The sequence below is a fragment of the Balaenoptera borealis genome (genome assembly GCF_965194805.1).
Source record: "Balaenoptera borealis genome assembly, chromosome: 20".
Classification (NCBI taxonomy): domain Eukaryota; kingdom Metazoa; phylum Chordata; class Mammalia; order Artiodactyla; family Balaenopteridae; genus Balaenoptera; species Balaenoptera borealis.
In genome coordinates, this window is record NC_138879.1 from 5,528,576 (window position 1) to 5,542,615 (window position 14,040).

A 14,040-nucleotide genomic window follows, 5' to 3' on the forward strand; every position below is an offset into this window, starting at 1 on the left:
AAGTCCCAGGATCAAACACACACTCACTGCTTCCTCACGTCACAGCAAATCACGTTCTGAGCCCCCTTCTCCATGCCAGGCTCTGCGGCAGGTGCTGGGGACTCAGGGCAAACAAGACTGACCAGGCCACTGCCCCCAGGGAGCCGCCGGTCCGCCAGGGAAGCAACTGCCAGGCAGGGGCTCGGCGGGGAGAGCTACAAAGATGCAGGGGCACCTCGCCCAGATCGGAGCTCCGGGAAAGCTTCTGGAGGAAAGGATGCCTTTGTCCTGACCTGAAGGGGAACCAGGAGTTGGCCAGGTGACGGCTAAAGGAGGAAAGTGGTTCCCGGCAGACGGAGACCGCGAAGAGAGGCTCAGGATGACGGAGGGCACGTGTGTCCTGAGAACCCGTTGCAGCAGGTGGCGGCTGGTTCAAGTGGCGGAGGACCAGCCTGAGCTGAAGCTAAGGAGGTAAGGAGGCGCCTGGAGGAGCGCCCTGAAGAAAGTCCGTGTTAAAGAAAAAAGAAAAAAGATAAAAAGGCTTGGACCCGATGGGGAGATCGCAAAGGATTTGGGATGGCGAGTGAATGGTCAGAATGTTTTTTTTTTTTTAATTTATTTTGGTTGCACCAGGCAGGCTCCTTAGTTGTGGCATGTGAACTCTTAGTTGTGGCACGCATGTGGGATCTAGTTCCCTGACCAGGGACTGAACCTGCGTCCCCTGCATTGGAAGGTGGATTCTTAACCACTGCACCACCAGGGAAGTCCCAGAAATGTATTTCTAATAAGATTACTCTGGCTGTTTCCATTGTAACCTTGCTGAGAAAAGGCACTTAAAACCGAAGCTAGCCTGAAGCTACAGCCAAACAGAACTGCACTGCCCCACCCCGACCAGCTCCCTCCAGACCTCCCCTCCCTCTGGCCCTGTTAACTGCCCAACTGTCCTCCTGGCCACTCCTTATTGAGAGCTGAGCTTCAGAGAGCTTTGCATCTGTTACTCCAGCAAACTGTGGGTCGTCTGAGCTGCCAGCAAGGCTGCCCACGTGGACTGACCTGATTTAACCACTGGTTAAGTGGAGATCGTGATACATACCCCCAAGGAATGAGAATTAGGGTGTTCAAACAAATCCTGTACCCCACATTCACAGCAGCACTGTTCACAATAGCCAAAAGGTGGAAACAACACAAATGTCCGTTAACGGAGGAATGGAAAAGCAAACGACGGCACATCCATACAATGGGAGTGTTCAGACATAAAAAGGAATGAAGTTCTGACACAGGTTACAATGTGGATGAACCTTGAAAACATTATGCTGAGTGAAAAAAACCAGACACAAAAGGTCACAAACTGTATGACTGCATTTACATGAAATAGCCAAAATGGGTAAATCCATAGAAACAGAAAGCAGATTAGTGGTTGCCAGGGGTTGGGGATGAGGGAGGGAGGGAGGGGGAGGGGCCGCTTAGTGGGGATGGGGGTTTCCTTTCGGGGGGATGGAAATGCTTTGCAACTAGATAGCAATGCTGGTTACACAAAATTGTAAGGTACCAAATGGCACTGAATTGTTCACTTTAAAATGCTTAATTTTAGGAGTTCCCTGGTGGCCTAGTGGTTAGGATTCCGGGCTTTCCCTGCCGTGGCCCAGGGTTCAATCCCTCGTCAGGGAACATCCCGCAAGTCGTGAGGTGCAACCAAAAATAAATAAATAAATAAAAATTAAAAATAAAATGGTTAATTTTATGTTACGTGAATTTCACATCAATTAAAAAAATAATTCTTTGTACAGTTGGTTTACACGATGGTGTTAGTTTCAGGTATACAGCAAAATGATTCAGTTATACATACACATACATATGTTTTTTCACATTCTTTTCCATTATGGTTTATTACAAGATATTGAATATAGTTAGTTCCCTGTGCTATACAGGAGGTCCTTGTTTACCTATTTTAAGTAGAGTAGTTTGTATCTGCTAATCCCAAACTCCTCATTTATCCCTCCCCCACCCGCTTTCCCCTTTGGTAACAAGTTCATTTTCTATGTCTGTGAGTCTGTCTCTGTTTCATAAATAAGTTCATTTGTGTCATAAAGAAATACACTTTTAAGGAGACCGTGAGATATAGAGGATTCTGGGTACCCCACCTCCCAAGTTTTCTGTCTGTGCCCCTCACATACTACAGCTTTCCAGGCTCCTCCAGCACACCTTCCTGGACTGTTCTGTGATTCCCTCACTTTGGTGAGTGCCAAAAGTCCCCTAGGGACCTATTTTAAAATGCAAATGCCTGGGCTGCATCCCAAGAGCTTATAAGTCATTGAGTCTGGGGTGGGCCCAGGCACCTGCATTTTTGAAGCCTCCCAGGGGATTCTGGTGCACTCTGAAGTTTGCAACCCATAGAACCAGGTCCTTTCCCTCCTTTCGTCCTGAGACTGTACCTTCATCACCTACAGGAAGCCCTTCTTTCCCTCTTTACTGAGTCCTTTGCAAGACTCTGGCTTCCAAGGGAAAGAGAAAGGTACTTGAATTGCAGTGAACCATCCAGAAAACATCACTTGAATCAAAGCAAGTTATAAGTTGCCTTCAAGTGCTGGCCACCAACCTCGGCTGAACATCAGAGCCTCTGTGGGGATGTTTTCATTTAGATACCTAGGCTCCACCTGGGACACCATGACTCAGAGCCTCCAGAGGGAGGCCCAGGTGTCAATATTTTTCTAAAGCACCAAAGGAAACTTCCCAGCTCCTTCCCACCCCGTCCCCACCCTCATTCCTTCTAACACACTTCCTGGTCGAATTCCTAGGAAAATGTTGACTCTAAACAGCAGTGTAAGTCTTTAGAGTCTTACGCAAACATAATTAAGAAAGCAAATAAAGCATGAACAAGAATATAACAGATTCAAATCAGATTAAGTTCTTCTATTTAACTATCTGTGCCTCGTGTCTATAGTGCCCCAAAAGTGGTCACTTGCCAAGGAGCGTGGATCTGCCTCCAGAAAATAACTCATGGCTGTAAAGCGCTTTCAACTTTGAGGCTCTAAGGAGTTTTCATAACAACGATCTCATATGATCTTCCCAACATCTCCATTCATTCATTCATTCATTCATTCATCAGATACCTCCTGGAGACCTACGATGCCCAGGTATTGTAGGGGTCACAGGGGAGACCAGAGCAGACCTGTCCCTGCCTTCAGGCCACAAGTGATCAGGTCCACCGGTGATGACAGCACAGGGAAGAGACAGGGCAAGATGGGGGAGGTGCCAAGTGGAACCAAGACCTGGGGTTGCCAGGGAAGCTTTCTGATGAAGGAACACACAAAGTGCACCCTGCAGGGTAACTAGGAGAGGGTCTGCAAACGCTGGAGGGACAGTGTTCTGAGCTGGGCACCATGCCAGCGTGTTGGTGATGGCCTACTGGCTTTTGCATTACATTCAGAACTCCCTTGTCTCGCTCAGGTCGAGGCAAGGTAAGTCCTCCCATTGCTTACCCATGCATTTGGAAAAGGGAGGCTCTGAACGGGATCGGCTGGGATTCTGGAGACACGGTGTGCTTCTGAGACACAGGGCTGAAAATCCCTTCCCCTCCTCCCAGTCCTAAGGCACAGGACAAAAGGAACCGCAGGCGTGGAGCTGCGCAGAGCACCTTCAGAGGGCGTTTCCATTTACTACTGTCGCTGATATGCCTTCTGTCATTTATCCCTGGGGCTCGTTATGGGGATATCGAGCTAAAGCTAAACAATGTTTTAGCTTTTCCAGTGGCTTTATTCCAACTCCTTCCTCTCAAAGAACTGGCCAAACCAACATCTACATCCCCAAACTTCACCCCTTCTTTTCTTCTTTGATACCAGAACTCTAACTCCTCTGGGGTTATGAGTCCCCAGCCTTGAGGTGAGCCGTCTACACTATCACCAGCACCACCACAATCCGAGAGAAGACGGACAGGACAGGCGTGGCCAGGACCTGCTCTATCGGGCACTGACGCACCAGTCACCTAGCGAGGGGTACGCCTGTGAGCCGACAGACACGCCCCGCCCCCCCTTGGGAGGAAGGAACTATGATGAAACGCACACCCAATTCCTTTAGCCAGCCAGCCTCGTAAATCATCTTTGCCTCCGTCATCTTTGCCAACCAGCCACTGGTTCAATAAATTTCCATGGTGGTCTCTAGATATTTCCCATAGTCTTGCCGCCTGGCTCAACGGAGGGCAAGAGAATACAAGTATTCAGTCACCACTTTACGGTCTGAACTATGAAAAGGTGTTCTAAGCATGGAGAAGGCAGTCCAAGTCTCAGAAGGTTCCAACCACGCCTATTTGCGTTCCAGAATCCCCACCACTTTATTAAAATAACAAGGATCATTCAGTGCTTGGGGAGTTCCCTTCAGCAAGCCGGCCTGTACTGAAATGGCCGCTTCGCGTGCGTTGTGTGTGCACGTGCGCGCACACGTGCATGTGTGTGTGCAAGTGTGTGTGTTCATGCCAGACCCAGTGAAGGTACCTGGGGAATACACAGCACCTACAGAGGCAGGTTTCCAAGCTCTGACTGGGCCCTCTCAGGTGCTCTGCGCCACTGGCTGCAAAGCCACAGATATTTCTCCTGTGGCCTCAACGAGCCAGGACTGGGTGCGCAGCTAACACACCCAGGCAGACACAGGGGTACAACAGCAGCCCCCGCCCCCACCGCCTTAGAAATCAAAGGGAGCGAGTGGAGAGGAAGGGAGTCTGTGATACGCGTTCCCAGCAGGTAAATGCGCAGAGCAAGGCATCCACAGGATGGCTAACCCACTGCCTTCTCTGAGAATCAGCAAGCGCACCACGCGAGGAGACGGCCTCAACCCCCTTTTGAGCCCCTCTGCATGCCAACGGGACCAAAACCGACACCCGAGCGCCTTCCTAAAAGTCACAGGAGGCTGCAGGAGGCATCGAAAGGCAAAAGAAGCAACCTCGGCCACGGCTTCCACAGGCACCTTGGAAATGGGTGCTTGGGATCCAGGGGGACCTGAGTGCCAGCTCTCTACAAATACCACATTGTGAAGGGCCTGCGGCATCAGTGGGCCAAGAGCCCCCCAGTATGATGAAATAAACTGGCTTTCACAAAAGATTCAAAACGCTCCTTTGTCGGTGACTCATCTGAATGACAAGGTTTTGGCAACGCTCGCCAGCCCAGGACTCACCAGCCACGGCTTCCAATGCCAGCAAGCTCGCGGGTTTGCTCCATTAGAAACTGAAGTATTCATTAGCGTCGTGTATTCATTAGCGAGCTCTGCCCACTCAGCGTGCCCGTCCAAGTGCCAGCTTGCTCTTGCTCAGAACACCCAGTGCCTGAACTGAGGGCCTCCATACATCCACAGGGTGAGCTACCTCTCAATCTTAGTACCATAAATATCAAAAGAAACGGAGAGGGGCTTCCCTGGTGGCACAGTGGTTAAGAATCCGCCTGCCAATGCAGGGGACACGGGTTCCAGCCCTGGTCTGGGAAGATCCCACATGTCGCGGAGCAGCTAAGCCCGTGCGCCACAACTACTGAGCCTGCACTCTAGAACCCGCAAGCCACAACTACTGAGCCTGCGTGCCACAACTACTGAAGCCCGCATGCCTAGAGCCTGAGCTCCATAACAAGAGAAGCCACTGCAATGAGAAGCCCGCGCACCACAAAACAGTAGCCCCCGCTTGCCGCAACTAGAAAAAGCCCGCGCGCAGCAACGAAGACCCAACACAGCCAAAAATAATAAATAAATAAAATAAATAAATTTATTAAAAAAAAGAAACGGAGAGGATGCCGTTATGTGCTGAATTGCTCCCGCCCACCCCGCAAACTCATATGCTGAAGCCCTAACCTCAGGACCTCAGAATGTGGCTGGATTTGGAGGTGGGGTCTTCAAAGAGGTGATGAAGTTAAAAGGAGGCCCTTCGGCTGGGCTCTAATCCAATCTGACTGCTGCCCTTACCAGGAGTGGGAATCTGGACACACAGAGTGACACCAGGGATGCCCACAGAGAGGAAAGACCACGTGAGGACACGGTTAGAAGGAGGCACCTGCCAACACCTTGATCTTGGACTTCTAGCTTCCAGAACTGTGAGGAAATACAGTTCTGTTGTTTTAGCCACCCAGCCTGTGGTGGTCTGTTACGGCAGACCTAGGAGATGAGGACAGATGGGTGCACAGTTAAGCAAAAGGGCTGTTTGCAAAACCCCATCCCTCTTCCACCTGGTTTCCCAGACAATGGGGCCGCCCAATCCACCCCCACGCCCAGCCTCCTCTGATGACACGGTCACGTCCCCACGCTGGAGGAGTCCGGTGATTCAGCTGGACGGAGGCTCTCTCCAGGCCAGCTGAAATGTCAACCGTCCATCAACCCCATGACGCACCTTAGAGCATCAAATAGAAGTGCACATCTCAAAGCACAGCAAAGCAAAAGAAAGGAGATGTTAAAACCGAGGCAGGGAGCCGGTTTTCACTGTGAAGCTAGTTGGGCTTATCTGATAATACCAGAATTATGCTATGGGCTCTAGAGGTGGATGCCACTGCGATTTCTCCTTCTGTAAGCGATTCTTGCCATTCCCCCACCCCCAATCTCCTCTGCTAGGTATTCGTTCATAAAGTAGTAGAATCAGAATCAGAACGCTAAAGATGGAAAGGATCTATGAAGGGGAGGAAAACATGCATCACCCCTGAGGGGGAAAATAATCACCTGTCACTTCCAAACAGTTGTCATGCCTGGTCCCTCATAGCGACTCCAGTGGCCAGAAATTGACACCAACAACAGTCAGGTGCATATTAAAGGTATGCACACATCCTGCTCGTTTAAGTTTTTAGCGGAGGCATCTTCTTTGCCATCACAGCGAAAACTAAGAGAAACTGAACAGGACTGGGACACAGATACATGAAGGAGGGCACTGAGGAGAAGGTCGCACCCCTATCGCTTGCTGACTTTCCTGCCCCGGAGCACGTTTGGGCGGGGCCGTCAGCCTCGATGCCCGCCTGAGGGTCTCAGGCAGAGTCAGACACCACTACCTTCCCTCCCCCTGCAGTCCTTGGGCAGTCTCTTCGGATGTCAGATCCCAAGAAAGGGAGGGGAGGGTGCGGGGAACACACATCTCCCAGAGAGAAGGTTGCCAAGATGTAAAGCAAAGCTGGAAAAGCAAGTGTCCACAACACAGCCAAGATGTTACCACTTGTTTTTCAGGAGACACACAACAAAATGACATTTTCCAGAGGGACATATATACATAAGCAAAAGCACAGAGCAATCTAACTCCTCAATGACAGGAAAATGGTCCGGTGAGCTACACTAAGATGGAAAGATGTGGTACATGTACTAAAATGACTGTGGATAAAAATCGTTCTGAATTTTAAAAATAACGCACAAGAGAATGCACAGATGGTTCCAACTGTGTGAAATGTATGCATGCACGTACATAAGCAAAGAGAAGGGAAGTCTAAATAAATGAGTCAGGATTCATGTAGCTATAGAGTTGATTTAAAGCATACTTGAACAACACAAGCATAGGGGACAGTGTTTCTATTTTGATATTTATAGGACACAACATAATTCGTTTTCTTAAAGAAAAACAAAAAAAGAAAGAGAAAAGAGAAAAATCTAGAAGGATACCCACTAAACTGATGACAATGGCTGACTGGTTTGGGAAGAGTACGGGAACAGGAGAGCCTCTTACCCCGGTCAGGCTGCTTGAACAAATTACCATCGACTGGGTGGCTTATGAACCGCAGAAATTTATTTCTGGCAATTCTGAAGGCTGAGAAGTCCAAGATCAAAGTGCCAGCAGATTCAGTGTCCGGAGAGAGCCCACATCCTGGTTCACAGACAGTGTGTACGTGTCCCAAAGTGGCAGAATGGGAAGGGGGCTCTGAAGGCTCCTTCATCAGGGCACTAATCCCATTCCTGAGGGCTCCCACCCTCATGACCTGGTCACCTTCAAAAGGCCCCACCTCCAAATACCACCGCATTGGAGATGAGGTTTAACATATGAATTTTGGGAGGACACAGTCTATAGCAAGAAAGGAGTGTCACGTTAAATTTTGTTTAATTTTTATAATGACATTTTTGTGCTGTGTTGATGTAATACTAATATGACTAAAAAGAAAGACACAAGCCATGGCGACACACATCCACCCTCCTCCTCCTCTCCCCTCTACCCACCAGTAGAAAATCACAGTTTTAAACTAAAGGTGAAGTCTTCCCACCCACTGCCATCCTTAACTGTATACAGAAGCAAACTGCAGAGGTCATAAAAATGTCAGTATCTCCAAACAGCTGTTCAAGGTCCGTTCCCCTTCTCCCTAGAACCATGCAAGGGGAGTGCCGGGCTCAGGCTGGCCCGAGCCGCATTCGCCATCGGCGTCCTCCTGTCAGGCCTCTTCCGGGGCCCGGCGGACTGCACCTTCCTCGCCTACCCCGCCTCTCTCGCCCTCTCATTAAGATATCATTTGGCAAAGCCTCTGTAAAACCCTGTCAGCTCATTTCCCATTAACAGTTCCCGCGTGAGCCTTTTCTACTCTATCCCCAGATAAATACATGAAAATAAATACCCTTTCCGGGAGCGATTTGATGCATCCGAAGTTAACACAGCTACCGTGGGTTCAGCCTGACAGGCTGTTGTGAGTAAAACCCTTTTCATGAGCGATACGGTGCTCCTGCTCCAAAAGGGGCACAGATACACCTGAAAGGCTGAACGAACGGAGATGCAGCTGGAGAACAGGGTCGGTTGTTAACCATTTCCTTCCCACCCACCCAGAGTCCTGCCACCCTGAACGTGTAAGTATAACCGGGGTGGACATCTCCGACGTGGGCAGGTGGTGGCACCTGTGCTTGGACGGTCACGAGTCAATGTCAGAATCCTCAAACCAGGGGCTTCCCTGGTGGCGCAGTGGTTAAGAATTTGCCTGCCAATGCAGGGGACACGGGTTCAAGCCCTGGGCCAGGAAGATCCCACATGCCACGGAGCAACTAGGCCCGTGCACCACAACTACTGAGCCTGCGCTCTAGAGCCCGCGAGCCACAACTACTGAGCCCACGTGCCACAACTACTGAAACCCGTGCGCCTAGAGCCCGTGCTCCACAACAAGAGAAGCCACCGCAAGGAGAAGCCCCCGCACCGCAACGAAGAGTAGCCTCCGCTCGCCACAACTAGAGAAAATCGACAGGCAGCAACGAAGACCCAAGGCAGCCAAAAATAAATAAATAAATAAATAAATTTTAAATATATATATATAAAAAAAAAGAATCCCTCAAACCACACGTCTGTGCTGAGCGGACTCCTGCACTGGCTCACTTCTGCAGGTAAAATAAGGCAGAGACTGACTCACTTCCTCTCAGCCCGTCAGATTCCACGCACGGTCCTCCCAGAGGACAGGAAGGAGGGCAGGGGGTTTTCTGCAGGCAGGTCCCCCTCTCCCCTGGGGCCTGTTCTGCAGGATGAGCCCCTCCATCACCAGTGCAGCCAAAGCCTTTTGCTCTCACTTCATCCTCTTCCTGGGCCACGTGCTGAGCGGTGGGGTTCTGTCATAAGGTGGAATGAACAGGAAACTGAAAAGATCTCAGTCTGAATTGACCCACAGAACTCCTGGTTCCTAAACTCCAATCGCAGCAAGTATTCTGCAACCAAATTCTAGCCCCGGCTTTCTGCCCGACAGAGGACTGTATTCCCCTTGGCTGCTCAGTCAACCCACAGGGACTCAAGGTCAAAACCCATTAACTTCACCCACCACTCCCCAGCCAGGCCTAATTTTCTGTGTAGTCTATCCAAGACTTTCCCCTGGGATCTTCTCTATATTCAAAGCATATTGTAGAACAAACAGGAAGCAAAAGGTTAAAAAAAAAAAGACCTGCTGCACAGAACAAATTGGTCAAATGACTGTTTACACTGCCCAGAGAAAGCTGCTACATTCAGGCAGCTGGTCAAACACACCTGGCCCCCACTCCCCGGCCCCGGTATCAGGGAAGGGTGACCCTTCGCGATTGCAAAGAGCCCTCTGCAAGATACTGCCTTAGAAGCCCAAGTGGGCCCGGGTGGGAAGGGCGGAATGAGACCAGCAGGGGCTGTGCACAGCAGCTGAGCCAGCCCCCTGTCTGCTGTTCAGGAGTTAAGGCCCCTGGCTGCCAGATTTTCCTGCCAGGGCAAGTAGAATACACTCCAGCAGCAAGTTTACACATAACCAGGGCGGACTTGAGAGCAGAATAGGGCAATCCATACTGAGGACCTCTCAAAGCTATTACCAAGCAGATGTTCCTTGACAACAAGGAAGCAAAGGGCCCAGGGGGCGGAAACTGACACGGCCGTTCACGCTCTCGATGAACAAGAATGACACACCTCCGAGACAACATCACGGCTGTCCAGCCAACCATCACATCCAGCTGTTTGGGCCAGAGGCCGGCCGTTCTGGGACATGGGTAATCAGTTTCTCACGAGCGTCTGGGCCACGTTCCGACGGAGAAGAAGGCAGGTGGGCCGGGGAAAGGATGTGAGCCTACCTCCTGGGGTACATGCCCAGACGGCTCCAGTGAGCCCGACCGGCTCCTGCCCACAGCGGCCCAGCAGAGAAGCTCAGCTCCTCGACATGGTCCTCCCTGTGCCTCCTCCTCCCCTGGGTGAACAGGGAATTCAAGCACCAGCTCAGGTCTCTCAGGGGGCTTCTGCCCACCTCGGGGACCTGTTGGGACACTGCATCTGGTAAGGTGACTTGTGCCTGCACTGGGTCCGTATTGACGCCCACCCTTCAGCCGAGCCGGTTTTAGCCGATGGTGCTGGGTCAGGATCTCGTGGCCTGGCCTTGGCTCTCTCTGCTCAGTGACCAGAGCCAGACTTCAGGCTGGGGTTCATTCTGTGCTTCTCTGTAAGCAAGTACATGCTCATTCCCCAAACCCAACCCACCAGCACTATTTAGGCAAAAAAAATAAAAAAGCTAAATCGCTGGCACACCCCAATTCTGGCGCCTTTTTTGATTTTTTTAGTTTTCACTTGGCAGCCCCTAAAGGGAGTTATTCTCAAGTCGTAAGAAGGAAAAGTGGGGAGAAGGGGCACATAACCGGTTCATGGCAGAAGTGAGCGCAGCCCAAGGCCCTACTGCCCGGTCTCCCCACCTCACCCTCCTATGAATAAGCCCTTGTGGATGGGATGCTTTGTCGACGGTCTTACGCTGTAGATGGGTGTGCTGTCATCTCCCTGGAGACATCATAAGCTCTCTAAGGGTCAGGACCACCGTCATGGGCACTCCCTTCCCCCAGTGTCTAGGTCCACTCATATAGACAGTGTTGCACCACACGACGTCAGCTGTACTCTATATTTATAATGAGATCTGACATTTAAACTATGAACGTATCAAAATGTAACTAAGGAGATGATGAGTCAGACTACCAAGCGCTTATTTTCTTTTAGGCATTAAGTCACAATTCCGTTCCTCCAGGTAAAAGCCCTACATGGCTTGAAATATCTATTTCGATATCACTGGCTACTTAACACAGACACGAGTTGGCATGTCAAGTTTGAACAGAAGTAAATCTACGGCACAGAGCTGGACACATCCTGACACAAGAGCCCAAAGCGGAGTGGTACTCACCTGGTGAGGCATGAGGAGGTCAGCCAGGTAGACAAACGCAGCTCCGAGGGTGAAGCCGACAGCCACAGGGAAAAAGGCCAAGGCACCAAAGCCACCAGAGGACGTAGCCATCTCCACCGCCGGGGCCAGGAGAGACCAATAGGAAGCGGCCAGCATGACCTGCAAAACCACGATAAGCAGCAAACCATTAAACCATCCCCTGAAGGCCTTCCAAGTGGGGACTTCCCTCGCTCTCTATGGCCCAAACTGAACCCCACAGTCTCACCTGGGTTAGGCCTTTAATCCTTGGTGGTAGGTACCACCCCAAAGCACAAAGCCACCATGAGAATTCTAGTGTTGTTAAGAACTCAATGTGGGGTAGGATGGAGTTGACCTTGGGAAGAGGGAATCTAGTTTGCTGTCATCTAGCCTCTAATTCAGTGGTTCTCAACCACTGCCGGAGATATCTGGCAATGTCTGGAGACATTTTTGGTGGTCACAAGTAGGGCTGGAGGTGAGGGGGAGGTTACTAGTAGCATCTAGTGAGCAGAGGCCAGAGAAGCTGGTAAATGTCTCACAACGCACATCACAGCCCCTGACAGCAAAGAATTATCTGGTCCCAGAGGTGAGCAGCACTGCTGAGAAATTCTGTGCTAATTGAATACTACCAGGACCAGGCTGCTCACTACTTCATGAGCTCCACTGCCTTGGACATGAGACAGCTCTAATTACTACAGAGTTCTTCCTTAAGTAGAGCTGAAATCTGTCTCCCTTCGGTTTTTACCTATTCGCACCACGTCTGCTCTCCAGAGCACTAAAGGAAGGTGTCTTTCCCCTGTGATGTGTGACAGCCCTTGAAATATTTGAAGACAACCAGTGAGATCATGTCAACTCGGTCTCATCAATTTTCTCATCTCTAAAAAGGAAGAAGGGAACTTATATTTACGGATCACCTACTATTTCCAGGGACCAAAGCTTCACATCTGATATCTTATTTTATCCATTCCAACAGCTCTGGGAGGAAGATGTTGTTTTCTATTGCTATTTGTAGATAAAGAAATTGAATCTCAAAGTAATAAGATCATTTGCTCAAGGTCACAGAGCCAGGAAGTGGCAGATCCAGGGAAATGAGCAAAGTGGGACCATCATCACCTCAGTAAGGGGGAAAAACAAAAGGGAAAAGGGAGAATTGAAGCTGGACTCAAATCTCGGGGAGGTCAATTTGATCAAAGGTTGTCCAGCATTTAGTGAATTTAACACTCATCCACAGTTGTTTACTCTGAAAGACACCATGACATCTTGGCTAGAGCACACCCACTACCCATCGTAACCATATGACAGTCAGCACTAACATGTAAAATGCTGAATGGGATTCTAAAATTAATTATGCCTTGCCTTTAAAAAAAATATGCGTCATCCATCTCCAAAATAACATTCAGAGTGACGGAACCAGGTATTGCGAATGCAACAATAAAGAACAGATCCGTGCAAAAAGAAAATGATTTCTCTTCTTTGATGCATCATCTACACACAGTCACCGGTTTGGCACTGGACTCTCCCAGCAAAAGTCTTAGCGCACCTGCCTCAGAGACTCCCAGAAACAATGAAAATGGTTCATCAGTTCAGTTCCATGGGACCACCAAAGGAAGCTTACGGGAGCCTTCTCTATGCCAGGGGCTGATCCATCCCTTTACTGGACTTTGTCTCACTTGCTTTAGAATTCAACAACCTTCCATAACGGCCACTCACGGTAAGCTCCCACCAAGGATGACCAGCACAGAGGCACAGGCATGTCCAGCAACCTCTATCCCTGCATGTTGCAGGGCCTCCCATCTAGACCATTATCACCAGTAAGGCCACTCACCTCATCTTCCAGTCCTTCCCCACATCCCATCCTTGCCAATGGTGCTTGGGGTACTTCCCCCAGCCTCGGATCCCCATCGCCTTCTCAACACCAAGTCCAACCTCTTCTGTCAAAGCTCCTTTCCATCCCTATGCATCACTGGGTACCAATCTTTTCTCTGTCCCCTGCATGTGAGCAATATACAATATTCTCATGGACGAGTGATGCAAGGTGAGGCAGAAGGGATGTGCCTCTCAAGGGAGGGTTTGCCGGAATCTGGGACGCTTGAAATGGAAAGGCATCCCAGACGATTCAGGTGGGTCCCCTCCTTGAGAATCAATGATCCTTTATCCTTCCAGTCAAATCCAGAACCCAAATGGATTTCCTTCATTTCTTTTCCTCGCCAGCCTCCCTGTCTCCCACATAAACTGGAACATGACCAAGGATCAATCTTGAAATGAGATTGGGTTGCCTGGGCACTTCCCTGGCAGTCCAGCGGTTACGACTCCGCGCTTTCACTGCCGAGGGCGCAGGTTCGATCCCTGGTCACGGAACTAAGACCCCGCAAGCCGCATGGCACGGCCGAAAAAGAAAAAGAGAGAGAGAGAAAAGAGACTGGGTCGCCTGTCTGAAATGACAATAGGGCCCCGAAAAAAGTTTATTTAAAGGGCA

At 50.1% G+C, this 14,040-nt stretch overlaps 1 protein-coding gene across 19 annotated transcripts in view; it reads right to left on the minus strand.

Annotated features, from left to right (window-relative positions):
- The window catches only part of SLC39A11 (solute carrier family 39 member 11), a 423,126-nt gene that overhangs the window by 283,013 nt on the left and 126,073 nt on the right, over window positions 1-14,040 (minus strand). For 18 of the 19 annotated variants that reach the window (XM_082372221.1, XM_082372229.1, XM_082372228.1 and 15 more), the window contains one exon: window positions 11,547-11,705. In XM_082372221.1, coding sequence (XP_082228347.1) covers window positions 11,547-11,702 — 156 coding nt within the window. In that variant the 5' untranslated portion in view covers window positions 11,703-11,705. Of the gene's footprint in view, window positions 1-11,546; window positions 11,706-12,309; window positions 13,563-14,040 lie in introns of those variants that run through there. The other variant, XM_082372218.1, reaches the window with a different exon arrangement.